Raw genomic sequence first — 14,638 nt, 5'->3', positions numbered from 1 at the left:
TCACCCACTCACTCACTGAGCACGCCTCAATCTACTGTAGTATTAAATCAAATACAAAAGTGAGGGGGGTTGCAGGTCAGCAGATACCTGCCACACTACGTCAGCAGGCCTGGGTCTTCCACTGCAGCTACTCCCCCCGTAAAGTAGGTCACGCCACTGTTTGCCAATCTGTGTTCTCCTGCGATTTATAAATAATTAGGGGAAGTTTCGCTCGCTCGCTCGACATCAGATCACACACACAGCCAGCTAGAGCTGTTTAGCTCACCATCTGTCAAAACTCCTGATAAAATCTATTGAGCAAACATGGCCATGGTCAGATGAGCACACAGGCAGCTTAAAGAGCAGGTCCCAGCCACAGGAGGCGGCTGAGATGTGGGCGATGTGCGGGGGTGTGCCGGTCTTTAAAGCCGCTGGGCTGGAAGAGAAGGTCTGAAACGGGTATGGATTTTTACCACCACAGGTGTAAATGTGACGGTGCTTCAAAAGGGAACTGGACTGTGTGGGGTCGAAGGCCAAAGCAACCTCCACTCCCCTTGGTTAAATTGAGGTTAGCTGGATAGCGAAACGAACAAATGGAGTCATCAGTGAGATGGTGAGAACGACGTGCTAGTTCTCTTTCTGCATCTGTCAGTTGAGACCTAATTACGTAAATGATCCATTGTGGAGGTGGTCAAAATATACGCAAGCACAGAAAAAAAAAACCGTCTACTTCTCATTTCCGCACAATGGCTTTTTGGTTTTAAGTCTGACCGTATTCAGTGTAAGATCTGCTTACACATACAAACTGGTGTTTTCATGCATGCATATGGAGAAAACCTAGCCTAGACGAGAGAGAAAGATTACCCACAGTTGAGTTTTACAGGAGGGAGTGAGATACTGTGTCTCTCAAAACAGAGTAGTAGAAAAAAAAAAAGCACTCAACAAAAGTGTAACAGCCCAACCCTTGTCTAGAGGCATGACTAACGCCACTTCAACTTGCCTTAGACAGGCTGTTCATCTTCATCTTCCATCACACATTTCAATTGAACTGTGCACAAGCAAACACATTCTTGCTGCTTAAAACATTCTCAGTTGCTAGTTCAACATTTAAAACTGTTGCTAGAGACAGTATGCAACAATTTGCTGCTTTTTTAAATGTTTTTTTTATAAGCAAGTAGTCCTGGCATCATCTTTAATTTTATTTTCATGGTATAAAGTCATGTGAAGGACAGATAAACACAGCTGTTGTTCCAACTAGCCTCGGCTATGCACTATGAGGTTTTGTGGTCCAGATCAGACCACCCCTCTGAAATGTATTTATAAAAAAAGAAAAATACACGGCTTTCGCTATACTAACCAAAAGACACAAGTTAGCAAGCCTTTTCTCAGAGCCAATTGTGCCGTTTTTTGCTTGCCTTTTCACAGCTAGTGTTCGACCGAAACTCCTTACTACTGCAGCTTTGTTTCACAAAAGCAGAGTAGACGTTATCACAGAGATCATTGCACGGCCAGCAGTAATACAAATATTATTTATGGAGAGGAGAAAACTCATTTTATCTTACAATCTTGCTGCTACGTGTAAGCAATGACCAATAAGCGTAGTATCGTTTTGGTAAGGACTACATTTGTTCAGGATGAAAAAGTGTTTTACTGACAAACTACTCCCTGTATTAATAAAAAATACATTTTTATATTTTTCAAAATGACGTTCAGGACTTTTGTGGAAGTTCATAGACATACACTAGACAGCCGCTGCCACATCGCTTCAACAGTTTTTCCTCTCCAAAAAACCCCATTGCTGCATCACAACAAAGCTTCTTCCAGTGTGCTGGACTCAATTTAGAATATGAAAGATTTCCACTTCTACCCAAATAAGAGCTACAACAAAAATAAACAAATATTTAGCAGTCCCAGACACCCCATGCACAGATATGTAAATGTTACCCTGCCGTAGGTGACCACAGTTGAACCTAGGAATGGGTGAAAAAGATATTATCTCGATTTCTTTTCAATGTCATGGCCGATTCACGATTGAACAAAAAGAATTCTGTGTACGTGAACTTGAGAAAACATGATTCCCAGTGACTAGGGCCATACGTGCAATGTCAACAAAAGGAAAACCTCACTAGCAAGGCTGTTATCCTTTTACATATTGTTAACATTGTAAAGAATAGGAGCAGCTGTGCAACAACAACAAAAAAAAAACAGCACTTGCAAGCGTGTCAACATGCATTATGAATTCAAAAATTAAAACTATTTCAAATAAAATAAAAGCACCACTGGTAAGCAAACACCCCCAGTGCTCCAATACCACTGCATTATTTTGTCTCAGGTTGAAGAGGTTTATCATGCTGCAGCAAACTTATACAGCACTGTGGTCTGTTCCATGTCGGCCATCAGGCTATATGAGTGTATTTCAAGAGCAATCCCTTAGGGGGACACCAGAAGTAGCCTCAAGTACTGCTGACATAACATTATTGGTTGATCAAACCAAAAAAAAAACATTTTAAACCATTGTAAGGCTAAAATGCAGCATTTTCAAGCATCGTCACACACTGGCCACACATCTCCTCATCTTTGATCACATAGGCCTACTAACAACTAGAACTATGTTAGAATTTGTTCTTTCTAACAGGGTCAGGAGGAATATCTCAAATTACACCCAACATGTTCAAATAAAGTCATTTGATCAGGCTTACAATCTAAAATAACATTAGCGTTCCTTTACACTACTGTATGATTCTCAGCTAATTCTGAAGGCCCTGGGAGGTTGAAAGCTGAAATGCTTCATGGAGAACTAAATTGGACTGACCATGCCCTAGCAGTGTTTTTTTTTTTTCGACTGATGAAGACTAGCCTATATCAATACACTTGTTCTTTCGACTGATGAAGACTAGCCTATATCAATACACTTGTTCTTTCGACTGATGAAGACTAGCCTATATCAATACACTTGTTCTTTCGACTGATGAAGACTAGCCTATATTAATGCATTCGTTTTCCTCGATTTTTAGATGTGCAGGACTGTTCGCCACAGTGAGGAAATCCTCATTACTACTGGATAAATAGGTATGATAAGAGATGCCCAAATGTGCTAAAATGTAAAAAAAAAAATAGTTACAGAAGTGTCCCCTATCAGTGCAGTAGGCAGGCTACACATAGGTTTTAGCATTTACAACCAGAAATACTAACCTATACTAACCTATCTGACTACTATAAATGCGGTGGCATCACATCTAACATAACAAAATCTCTGTGAAAGATGGCTTAAGCATCGATTTTGTCTGTACCTGCTGCTGTAAATAAAATGTCGTAATGGGGAATACAAAAAAGCAGCCAAAATCTGTTACAGATTTCGCACTCACTCATCAATTTACCAAATTAAACAGATATAGCTCAGTTCCCTAAAATTCAATGAGTGAGATTGGATTTGCATTTGATAACACAGTCAAACACCACATTATGACGTCATGCAAAGGAGTCAAATTATGGGAGACGACAAAAGTAAACTTTACCGTTTTACAGCAGTACAGACAATATGTTTGTCAACAAAGGTGAAGACACATGGATTATAGTGTTTGAGATGTAATCTTTGCCCTAGGGTGATTTAACGTTATGTACTACTGGGTAATTAAATACACAGACATTGCTCAACCACAAGTGTTAGCCGCTTGCTATTAATCTACGGTTTACTGGCATGGCTGAACGGCAGCATTAATGCGACAACATTAAAAACAGGCAACCAGTCGAACATGTCTAATGAAGAACCTGTCCAACGACAGACCAATAGAATTGTTCCTTGTGGACGTGGTGGTCACTCCAGAGACCTGCTGGCGTTGGCATTTGAGTGACCGCAGCAGAAGCCATCATCTTGATTTTGCGATTTAGGCATTTTTCACATAGTTCAAGAGCTTTAATTATTCAAATGAATTTGAAATATCACCTAGCCCTAGTTGAACCTGTAGGACCGACTGACACAGGCTAAAAACAGAGACATGTGCAGGAGTGACAGGGGACATCATGCCAGGTGACTCAAGCCTGGATGACCCATTTTACACCAATAGACAGCCTCAGTGTTTGATGCGTCACCAGTCTAATGTGACTTGGTCAGCTGTCCTTTGTGCAAGACAAAAAAGCAAAAGAGGTTTTCCATGTGAAAGGCTGTACATAGATCCTTAAGGTTCTAGATTAAGTGTTTCCCCCTTCTGCATAGAACCTTTTCAACAACTAAAGTTTCTCTCAAAACTCTAACTGCTCTACAGCCAAATCCTCACGGTTCCAAAAGGGTTCAGTCATGGAAAAAAGAACAAAGAATCCTCTTTTCAAAGTTTCATCATCTCAAATTGTTAGGCTTGGAGCGTTTTAGTGAGAATAAGAACCAGACACACACACACACACACACACACACACAGTCAGACATCCTTATGCTGGGGCAGTCATGCAGCAGGTGGTTGGTTGAGTGAGATAAGCAACCAAAAACAAGCACGTGGGCTACTACCCTGACTGGTGGTCTAAGCACTACATTTTGACATTTGAGTGGTCACCGGAGTTGTAGCCAAATTCAAACTGTACTGTGGCTACCCAAATAGTTATCTTGAGTGGTCCCTGATCAGGTTTCCTACTTACAAAAAAATAAACAAGCAAAAAACAAGGGAGGATTTTCAATCAAATATGTGTTTTCAGGCATATCCAACCCCGAGTCCTGATATATGACAGTGGCCTGATATCACTATACACTACTGGGACCATGAGTTAGTTCGGGTTATTTTTGTCTCTGCCTGGCTTGCTGCCAACTAGATCCTCACCAGGGCCCATAAAACGCTCCTCTCCCCTCCACATGCCAAGCATGGTACCACTTATGTAACGCCAAGGATACCATCAAACCAATATTATGTAAGAGGGGGAGCATTGACCTGCAATGCCAAGTCAAGAAACAAGGAGGCAGACCGTCCATAAGAGTGGGTTTAACCGGAGACTTTACTCTTACCTCCCTGGAAAGCATTTGTTGTGAGGCAATACAAGCTGCTAATCGGCCTCTACATCTCAACTCCAGGCACTGCAGTGTTCCCCACACATACATAATAGACATAATAAATAAATGCTGCCTCAATATTAAACGGTGTCCATTAAACGGACGTGAAATTACAATTGCAGTCAACAGTGGGATGAAATGCTGAGATCAAACTAGATTCAAGCTTGTTCTCAATTCTAATAGTCAAGTAAGTAATTGCCGTGAGGCAGGCGGCGGCGGCAGCAGCACGTCCCTTTAGGGTAGAGGCAAGTGCAGGTGACCAAACAGCACAGTTCCATCACATTCACAGTGTTTTATTTTTAATCTTTCTTACGTCGTCTTACTTTTACTCTTTTGTAAACTAGTTGAAAGGTTAAGGTAACGTTACTTCTCATCGTTCTGATATGCCACATCCCACACAGGAAACGAAACTGATGTCCATCCAACGAACATGATATCTTGATTGGTTTTTACCCTCAATCTATTCAATTTGGTCTTCTCTTTTCTTGTTGTCAAAAATTGAGATTTTTAATGTCGGAGTTTTTATTTTTTAAACAATTTAGTCTGGTCTTTTTTCGTCAACAATATTGCATGTTGATATAGTCACAGTCAGTGATTATTGACGTTGGTGCCAGCTCGTCATGGTTATGAAAGAAGAAAAAAAAAGCTGTTGACAAACATCATTTCGTTAACACAAAATGAACACTAGTCCTATCTAGTATACCATTTATGTGCCGGCAGGTAATGCCAGCCCTTTCCACATGCTATGACCACAAGTATATTTAAGACCTGTGTGTACTGTGCTGCATTTACAGTGTACACGAGCCGAGCCGAGGAACAGGTGCTCAGTATGACGAGAGCCAGTCGTGTCGTTGCCAAGGTGGACCAATACCTAAACAAAACATGATGCTTCGGAACATCTCCCGTGTGGATTATCTCCAACAGGGACAGCATTCTAAATTCAGTCCGGATTGCTGGGGGGGGGGGGGGGGGACTGTTAAGGAACTCCAGAGAAGGTGGAGTTCCCCCCACACATACAAACAAGCAAGATACAATGAAGATAAAATGCCTGCCCATAGTATCCAATCCAATTGAGGGGCTTTGCTAACATCTGGTACAATCACCATACATTTACAAGTATGTTATTTCTGCAAATTCAACAAAGAAATCCCCTCAAAGAAATTAACTCTACCTGTTTGCCTAACATGCAACCCTGAGGCATCGATTCAATCAACAAATATGGCGTCATAATTAAGTTCAAAAGAAAATCCCTTATATCACATCTGCCTGTTGGCAACATAAATGATTAGTAAGAGTCAGTTACGTTCACAGAAACATTGCAGTGGTGAGCTCAAGCAGGCATGTGGGACAGAACCAAACCTAAGACTTGTCAGGAACAGCATAAATAATGTTTGAATACAGGGGACTTAGGGGTAACATGTGTCAGAGTAGAGATGTGTGTGCTGTTTGTTAGTCTCTGTGTTTAGAGTAGTTTAGAGCCATTTATGCAACTTCGGCTCACAACAGCAAGATGTGCCTTTTAAATCAAGTGAAAAATCAACATGACCAAATGGAGCCCCTCTTTCAACTGATTATGGTTAGTGTTTTGGTTTCCTACTCTAAACGTATGTGGGGGGGGGGGAACCAGGTCAGGTGCTACTTCTGCTGATGAAAGCTCTAACTTTCTAATAATAGTGCTAGCAGAGTACAAGCAAGGTGACAGGACAGTACAGAAGATCCTCAGAACCATTCACACCCCACTCTTGATTGAAGCACACGCAGACACAAAAACAAACTGAAAAACCCTGTAAGCTTTCATCATGTTGTCTTCCACACTTGGCACTCACTTGCAAGCCCTCACAAGCACCCACGCCCATAAACTGGAATTCACACTTCTTCCTCACCCTCTTTTAAAGACTGGCAGAGGACAGGATGTCAAAGCTGAAATAGCCCTGGCCCCTGCCTTTTGTTGCGTCATGAAAAGATGCTAAGAAACAAGACAAGATTAATCAAACCGTTTGCCTGGGCTAACTGACATTGTTCTGAGGTTCAGCAGTTTCCTGTAATGTTTGGCCCTGACCTCTACAGAGTAGTACTCACGAGTAAATCAATAGTCTCACTTCTCTCTCTACAAAAACATTTTCTTTTGTAAATAAACACAAATGACGGTGCAGTAAGTGTTCTAATAGCCTGGACTGCACAAAGGAAATCCTAACCCCGGTTGCTGCTGGTGACTTGGAATTGATATGACAATCTAACAATGGAACCGAGTCTAATCTAAGGTATTTACGCACCAGAAAGACTCAGTTTTTCGACAGGCAGATAAATGCGTTATAAACACATGTCCGCTGAGAACATTGCCACTGAAAAGCATTCCTCCGTCCTTCAAAATCCTGACAAACCACAGTCACGGTCATGAAAGCTTAGTTCCCCCGCCCCCCTCGTAGAGTTATCAGCGCCTTCCTCCAGCGGTCCGGGCCATCTTCCCGGGAGAGCACAAACAATAGAGCCCGCTGAATTCGGAAGCGTGCACGCATGTGGCCAGCGGCGATAATAAGCAAAGAGGGAAGCGCGATGCCAGCGGCGTCTCCTCTGCACGAGCTCAGCGAATCCGTGTGATGGTTTCGAAGCAGCCAAAACAAATACAGCAAAACAGCTGTATTGAGAGCGTATTCGCAGCATTGTTTTCGCAGCAAACTGAGCACAGTCGTCTGTTTCATATCAAACGACAAACCAGCGGTAGAAGCTCAGCGTTAGGGACAGCACAAGATGAGTTTCACATCACGGCTATTTAAATTTCCCGGGAGGCGGCCATAACGACACAATGATTGTAGAAGACTTGATACAATACTAAACATCGACACACACACTCAGACACACCAAAGGGCGATATCGACATCACCTTGCCCCACATTGTTGACAAACAATATGGTACTATAATTTAAAGGCAAGCTATCACACTGTCGGAAAGCGGTCTCAACGTGCACGTGGAACATACGTATCGTCAACTTAGCTGGTTATTGGTAGCGTAAGGTTGCTAAAGAAGTTTCAACGGAATAAGTTTCAAACAACGTAGTGGTCCAATACATACCTATTATATGATGCATGGCGTAACGTTACACTAAGACAAAAATATTGTGCGATAGTTACTCTAAATCACTGAAAAACATCAACAACGTGCGATTACCAAAAGAAAAATCCGATTTTCAAATGTCATATCATAGTACATAGCTAACTACTGCAAAACAAACCTGACCTAAACTTTCTCTCATCCGAACCTTTGACCACTCGCGGTTTCTAACGTTAATCGACTCGAATTTGTTTTCATGTTTACCATCCATTTACGTTATTTATATAAACGCACGTGTTGCAGACGAGGCAATGTTACTCACCTTAAATAAGGCTCGATTATCTGCTGGACACCACACCGAGTCAAGGTGCTGAAACTCGTTTTTAAATGTTCCGATGGACAGATGCCCTTGGTGTCCACTTTGCCGCTCTCCCACTCATCTAGTCCAGTGGTGAGGCTACCCTCCCCCTAAACTGCAAATGCTAAATCGCTATCGCTACGTCGTCCTCCCACTTGCTTCGCCGGCTACGATTGCAAGACCTCTTATAAGATTCAGCGGGCTATTTGAAAGTTTGATGTCCGTAGTAATGATTTTGTAGAAAATGGTTCAGTACCCGATTAAGGCTCTCCGGCTATTTGTTTGCTTGAACACAAAGAATCGGTGAGAGAAAGCCACTCACTTATCGTTGGTCTTTTCCCCTTTCGCACAGACTCCTCACAGAGGGAAACCTCGACGCAGAGATATGACGTCAGATTCTCTATTTATTTCAAGTTGGCGCCTAATAGTGACTCACAGAAGAGCGATCAGAAAACAGTATAGGTTACCTCTAGTCTCAGTTCTAAGTAGATAACGTAGACCACATTTCGTAGAATTCTTTTTTTTGTTGCCAAATTAGTGCTTGAGTTGGTTGTTATTTTGCCTGTTTGTCGTGGGTGCTTGAATCTTGTTTTTTGAGCCATTGTATACTGCAGGGAAAGAATCTGTCATGAGACTCAAACAGCTGCCTGTAGTATAAAGGGTAAGGCAACAAAAAAATTATGTCACAATGTTCCTTGTAGCCTAATGTTTGTCCTCTTTGAATACATCAAAGCCCCATGGCCATTGCTACAGAAAAGCCTTAACCGATGGATGACAAAGGATACACATCCCCTTTTCTCGCTGACTTGGTATTCACTTCCCTTAACATTGTACTAACAAGTGTTTACTCACTGGCAGATATGACCTGAACAGTTCTGTAAAGTCGTCCCTTAATTAGATTCTCAGGTTGGAGGGCCGTATGAATTTCGGTTCTCAGGAGCACAACCATGTAGGTCTAACAAATAGCACACATATAAAGAAATGTATGTGGATGGGTGATCACGGGAAAGAAAGGGAAGTGGAATGCCACCAAGGAGAGACCTGACAAAACAATGGCTTCTCACCAAGTAAACCTTTAATGCTGGGAATTGTGATTATCATGCCTCTACATTCCAAATGTATTCCTGAATAATAATTTTCCACTTTTAATGGTCTGATCAACCATTTACTAGCATCACAATGCTATGCACAAAAAATGCTAGATGCCATTGTAAGAATGGCAAAAAAAATATTTCTTCCTTTATTTTGAGAGAGAGAGGCCTTTTCCAATTAATCAGTTAAAAGTAAAAAATAGTAAATATTTTTGCACAATACGAAATATTGATTTCAGTCCATTGATCACAATGCTAGCGAGGCTTAGATAATGTGTCTCTTGTCACAGAGAAGCCTGAGTTGAAACTAGGAACTAGCCAATGTGGTGAAGGTAGTTCACGTGCCCTCTGCACTTGATATTGTGGCGTCTGTGAGTTCTATGAAGAAGACCAGTTGCGATTGTGTTATTTGGTGACAAGCCTTTTATTTTGAAAAGCATTCAGGCAGGAAACACATACACACTGAGAGAAATGGAAGGCAGGTCTAGCTTCTGACAGCGCACAGATCATGTTCATTAACACAGGGGCAAACACACAGACATTACAGCATAACATACGGACGAAATTAATGAAAAGAGTCATACACGCTAACAATGAACTCAAAAGGGAGGCATAAAACACAAGATTCTTACTTAGAACTTTTACAGCGAAGCTTCAGTCTCTTTGTCCCCTTCCAGATGAGCCAAGGGCCAGTGGAGCACCACCGCCTTGTTCCATCTGACCAGCCGTACCCTATACGCAACATCCGAAAGTCTTGATCATGGACCGACCCACTGGCTCATTAGCTCAGGACTGAAAACCCATACCTGTGCACCCGGAGCAAAGTCCTCTCCCCCACCTCCGGCGAGCCCTGGCATCAGCAAGGGGTAGATGCAAGTCCCAGTCCCGATGCTGACAGCTGGTCAAGATGGCAAGCTGGGTGTCCAGAGTGCGGTTAAAACGCTCCACTGGTCCATCACTCTGAGTCTTTTTTATGCCCAGCCACTGGCAGACCTTGCTAAATATGCCACCTTCAAAGTTCTGCCCCTGGTCACTGTGTTGAGCCCGATCAGGTGTATCGAAACGGCAGAACATTTTGCTTACCATACACAGCGGGGGTGGCAGCACTCTAGTCGGGGCCCACTTACGTCTCTGGACACTTAGAGCTCCACGTTCTGGTGACAGACACCCTGGCCACTAGAAGTGGGAGCAGATCTGGTGAAGAGTCTTAGTGACTCTGAAATGGTCCCTCCCCCAGGCCAAATCTACACGCAGGAGAGGATGGGGTCCTGGCTGTGGTCTTGTCGAAGTTAGTGGGGGGGGGGGTCGATGAATTCCCATTTGTTGTCACTGCTGGCTGCTTCTTGCTGGGGCCTGGAGTGTCCCAGTCTTTGACGTGCTGAAGCTGCCAGCACCTGGCTTCACACAGAGCATCTGTGTTGATATGGAGGTGGCCAGCCCAGTGGCGAATCTAAAAACTCGTAGTCCTGCAGAGTCTTTAGCCACTGAGACGGCTGCCCCTCCGACTCTTTGAAGTGGAGGAGCCAGGTGAGAGTAGCATGATCAGTGTGCAGGAGAAATTAATGAAATTAATGAAACCGCCTCCCAGAGAGGTAGGCTCTGAAGTAGCGAAGCAGCTCAGCCAGCGGCTCTCGGCGGGTGACACAGTATTTCTCTCTGATCGGGCTGAGGGGCACGGCTGAAGAAGGCAACAACCTGCTCACTGTGCTGTCCTCCCTTGGACAGCACTGCACCGAGAACCACATTGCTGTGTCCAGTGTCTTGGATGAACGGTCGCTGCATCTGCCAGTAGCCACTGCATAGATCGAAGGGAGCTGAATCTGCGGGACCCGGCGATGTGGTCAAGGGCGTCGTCAACGGTAGCAGGTAGTAGTCTTTGCAAGTGGATGCCTCGAGAGGTGGTAGTCAACGCAACAATGCCAGGCACCCTCTTTCTTCTTCACCAGAAAAAGCAGGTGTGGCCAGGGACTGCTGATGGGTTCAGTGACGGCCGACTCTGGGATGTTCTGTTCAGCTGTTGCTTGTATAGTTAGGGCAGGTGATGAGGGCGAAAGGCAGATGTTGCGTGTATCTCCACTGTCGATGTTGTGCTGGACCAGATGGTGCATGAGTCTCGTCCCTGGCTGCAAAAACGTTGGTGAACCGCTCCTGTAGCTCTCGCAGCTGTGACTCTGGTCTGCCTGGAGGCCAGGCACAGATCATTGACAGCCTGCCTGGTCTCAGCTGTCGGCGACAGCAGTGGTGTGGACGACCCTAGGGCATACTGCCTTGGTGTGGACTGGCAGCATCGATTCTCTCACCTGCAGCGACTTCTTCCCCTGCATCTGTGCCTGGTCTCCCGTGACTGTGGCTAGACGGAGGGTGGGTGCTTCCCGGCCCTGCGACGGGGCTCAGCTTACTTGAACGAGCCAGGGATATGGTGTCGATGCCTTCCACGGACGTGGTGTCTTCCAGGACACTCTCCACATGAAGTCCATGCGCTCGACCTAGCCGGCCAAGCCGCAGCTGTTCGTGTATTATGAGGGAGGAAAAAGTGTTTGAGGGCGGCAGTCCTCACGCTATGTCACCCTTCTTCAGCTTTACAGTGGCTGGGGCGCTGGGTGGTGGGTTGCCGGTGACAGTGGCATGTGACATGCCCTGGTTCCTTGCAGTGATAGCACCCCTCAGTGGATTGCCCTGCTGCTCTTCGTGATCCCCTGCTCGATCACTGGGGGGGGGCTGGTGAGCTGCTTCCTCACCATCCTGTGCGGAGAGTGCTGACTTTTTCACCTGCCATTTCCTGCTGTTCCCAAGGTGGAGAAACGACCAGGCTTAACCTCAACGAGGCTCTGGAAATACAAGCTTTTGGCCGTGCTCTGCCCGGTTGCAGTTGGTTGTAGAGTTCTTCGATTCTTCGTAGTCATCTTCAGCAGCTTCTAGCACCAATGCAGCGTCACTGGGTTCTTCGTAGACCAATTGCAACCATTGTGTGGCTTGACTGTGAGCCTTTTATTTTGTAAAGCATACAGGTAGGAAACACCGATACTCACTGACAGAAACAGGATGCAGGTCTAGCTTTGACATTTCGTAACACGTATGAAATGATAAGTCATACATGCTAATACAAAAGTGAGGCATAAAACACAATATTCTAACTTTTTAGAACAGAACTTTTACACACTTCTACCCCACTATTCCACCACATTGCATGATGGGAGTAACTCCAAGTCTCTTACCCACATAATGCTTCACTACCCCTTGCATGTTATTGACCACTAGCCCAGGTCATGTTACATGTAGCAGCTTAATGTCAAAACAGGTTCTCTGCAGCTTTGTTTCGATGTGCACCTATGGGCCACTAGCTTTGCATTCACATCTCTTTGTACAAGACTAGACGTGTTTCTAAAAAAACAGACATACCACACAAGGGATTAGAAATTTCGACAGAAACTTTATTCGAAAGAACACAGAGAAACACACAATGGCGCCGGGTTGCCCATCTCATTTTCATTATTCTTTTTTTTACTACAGCATCCATTTGCTTCATATATTGTTTAGATTCATTTTAATTGTTTATATCATACACCAGTTCCAACTCACACGACAGAGGAGGGGATAAACAAACAAGACATAAATATAGACAGAGAGGAGCATCTGATAAAGGAGACAAACATCGTCTTATCCGACAGAGAAATGGTGACATTGGACAAAATGAGAAGCAAGCAGTGGCCTTAGACATGGTTCTGTAAAGGCTCAATTTAGATTTCACTGAAACTAGTCAATTTGACCTACAGAGATGTCACTTTGGTTATGCAAGAGAAGCTCCTGCAGTGCCATGATGAGGAGCCGGTCCAACCATGGCCACTCCAGAATGGAAGATCTCGCTAGAGATATGACAAGACCAAACAAACAACGGAAATGATTTGAAATGGTGACAAGTGGCAGTACTGAAACATTGGCTAATAATCAGCAGCATCAGCATAACATGTACCACACATTTCATTACAAACAATTACAAAAGACAAAAAGATTACAGATGAGGGGGGAAACCCTTTGTCAAAAAACTCCTTGGCTAACAGAAGCCCATTGTCAGGAAACATGCTGTCTAAAAAGCACAGAGTGGTTATACATGTCCGTTGTATTAAATGTACTCTTAATTATGACATGTAAATGGGAAACCACAGCGGGGCTTAGTCCAATGCATACAAAAAACATGGTTCAAAGAGAAAGAGAATGAAAATAACTATACTGTACATATTTAGCATTACTCAGAAAGTTAAATAAAAGACCACAAAAATACAAATCTAGACTTTATTAAGTTACATGTTGCTGATATAGCTTTTCTTATTTTTCTAAAATAAAAGCTCTCTCGTGTTTATCTCCACAAACGTTTAGGGGCCTTGTCTGTGTGAGAGTCTCTAGAATAGCCTGATTTTTCAGAAAAACTGCCGCTGTTCTTCCGCTCATGACCTCTGAGGGGCGCCAGAGTTTCATCCAAGGGTTTTTTGGCAGACACACGGATACTGGCAGCCCTTCTGAGTGAACTTTGGGAGGCCTCAGGAGCCACTCTGTTGCTGGAGTGCCTGAAGGAGGCAGTGCGGGTCAGGGTGGAGGATTTAGTGGGGGTGGTGCCCCCAGCATTGGCAGAAGGAGAGTTGACACCACCGGGCACCAGGTCTCGCTTGGCCACACGGGTTGTGGAGGCCACAGTGTTGCGGGCAAAACTGGGCAGCTTGGCAGCGGACGCTGGGCTGCGGATGGGCGTCTGGGGGGCACTCGCCGACCTCTCGCCCGGTACCACTGCCTGCCCGCCAGCCGCCTGGGCAGCTTGGGCCAGCGCCCGCAGGGTGGAGCGACACATCTTTTCCTCAGGTGGGGGTTTGGGCACTACTGGGCGCACCGGCTTAGGGGTAGTCTTGCGGACGGACGGTTTCCGAACCACGGAGGCCTGATTCTGCTCCCTTACTCTGGGGGACTTGGAGTCGTCCTTGGGGAGGCCGGGACGGTGCGCCGACAAGCGGTTGCTGGTGGATTCCGTGCTGCTCTTGTCTGCTGGTTTTCTGCTGGCAGAGCTACCAGATCGGGTCAGTCGGGTGATGGGCACCACCCTCCTCATGGTCTGGTTCTCAGAGGTGTTGAGGGTTCTGATG

General features: G+C 44.6%; 2 protein-coding genes across 5 annotated transcripts in view; both read right to left on the bottom strand.

Moving 5' to 3' along the window:
- The window catches only part of LOC105894189 (F-box/WD repeat-containing protein 7), a 49,398-nt gene extending 40,568 nt beyond the window's left edge, over window positions 1-8,830 (bottom strand). The window contains exon 1 of one of the 2 annotated variants that reach the window (XM_031584552.2): window positions 8,741-8,830. The gene's annotated coding sequence lies outside the window, so the exon portion shown is untranslated. Of the gene's footprint in view, window positions 1-8,382; window positions 8,721-8,740 lie in introns of those variants that run through there. The other variant, XM_012820663.3, reaches the window with a different exon arrangement.
- A 4,089-nt stretch (window positions 8,831-12,919) lies between these two features.
- Window positions 12,920-14,638, bottom strand: part of LOC105894146 (FH2 domain-containing protein 1-like) — a 20,537-nt gene continuing 18,818 nt past the window's right edge. For all 3 annotated transcript variants that reach the window (XM_031585390.2, XM_042710542.1, XM_031585391.2), the window contains exon 12: window positions 12,920-14,638. This exon is cut by the window's right edge and continues 1,370 nt beyond it. In XM_031585390.2, coding sequence (XP_031441250.1) covers window positions 13,864-14,638 — 775 coding nt within the window. In that variant the 3' untranslated portion in view covers window positions 12,920-13,863.

Source organism: Clupea harengus, chromosome 18 (genome assembly GCF_900700415.2).
Source record: "Clupea harengus chromosome 18, Ch_v2.0.2, whole genome shotgun sequence".
Lineage (NCBI taxonomy): Eukaryota > Metazoa > Chordata > Actinopteri > Clupeiformes > Clupeidae > Clupea > Clupea harengus.
Note: the sequence above shows the minus strand (reverse complement) of the source record. Positions and strands in the feature narration are given on the sequence as shown.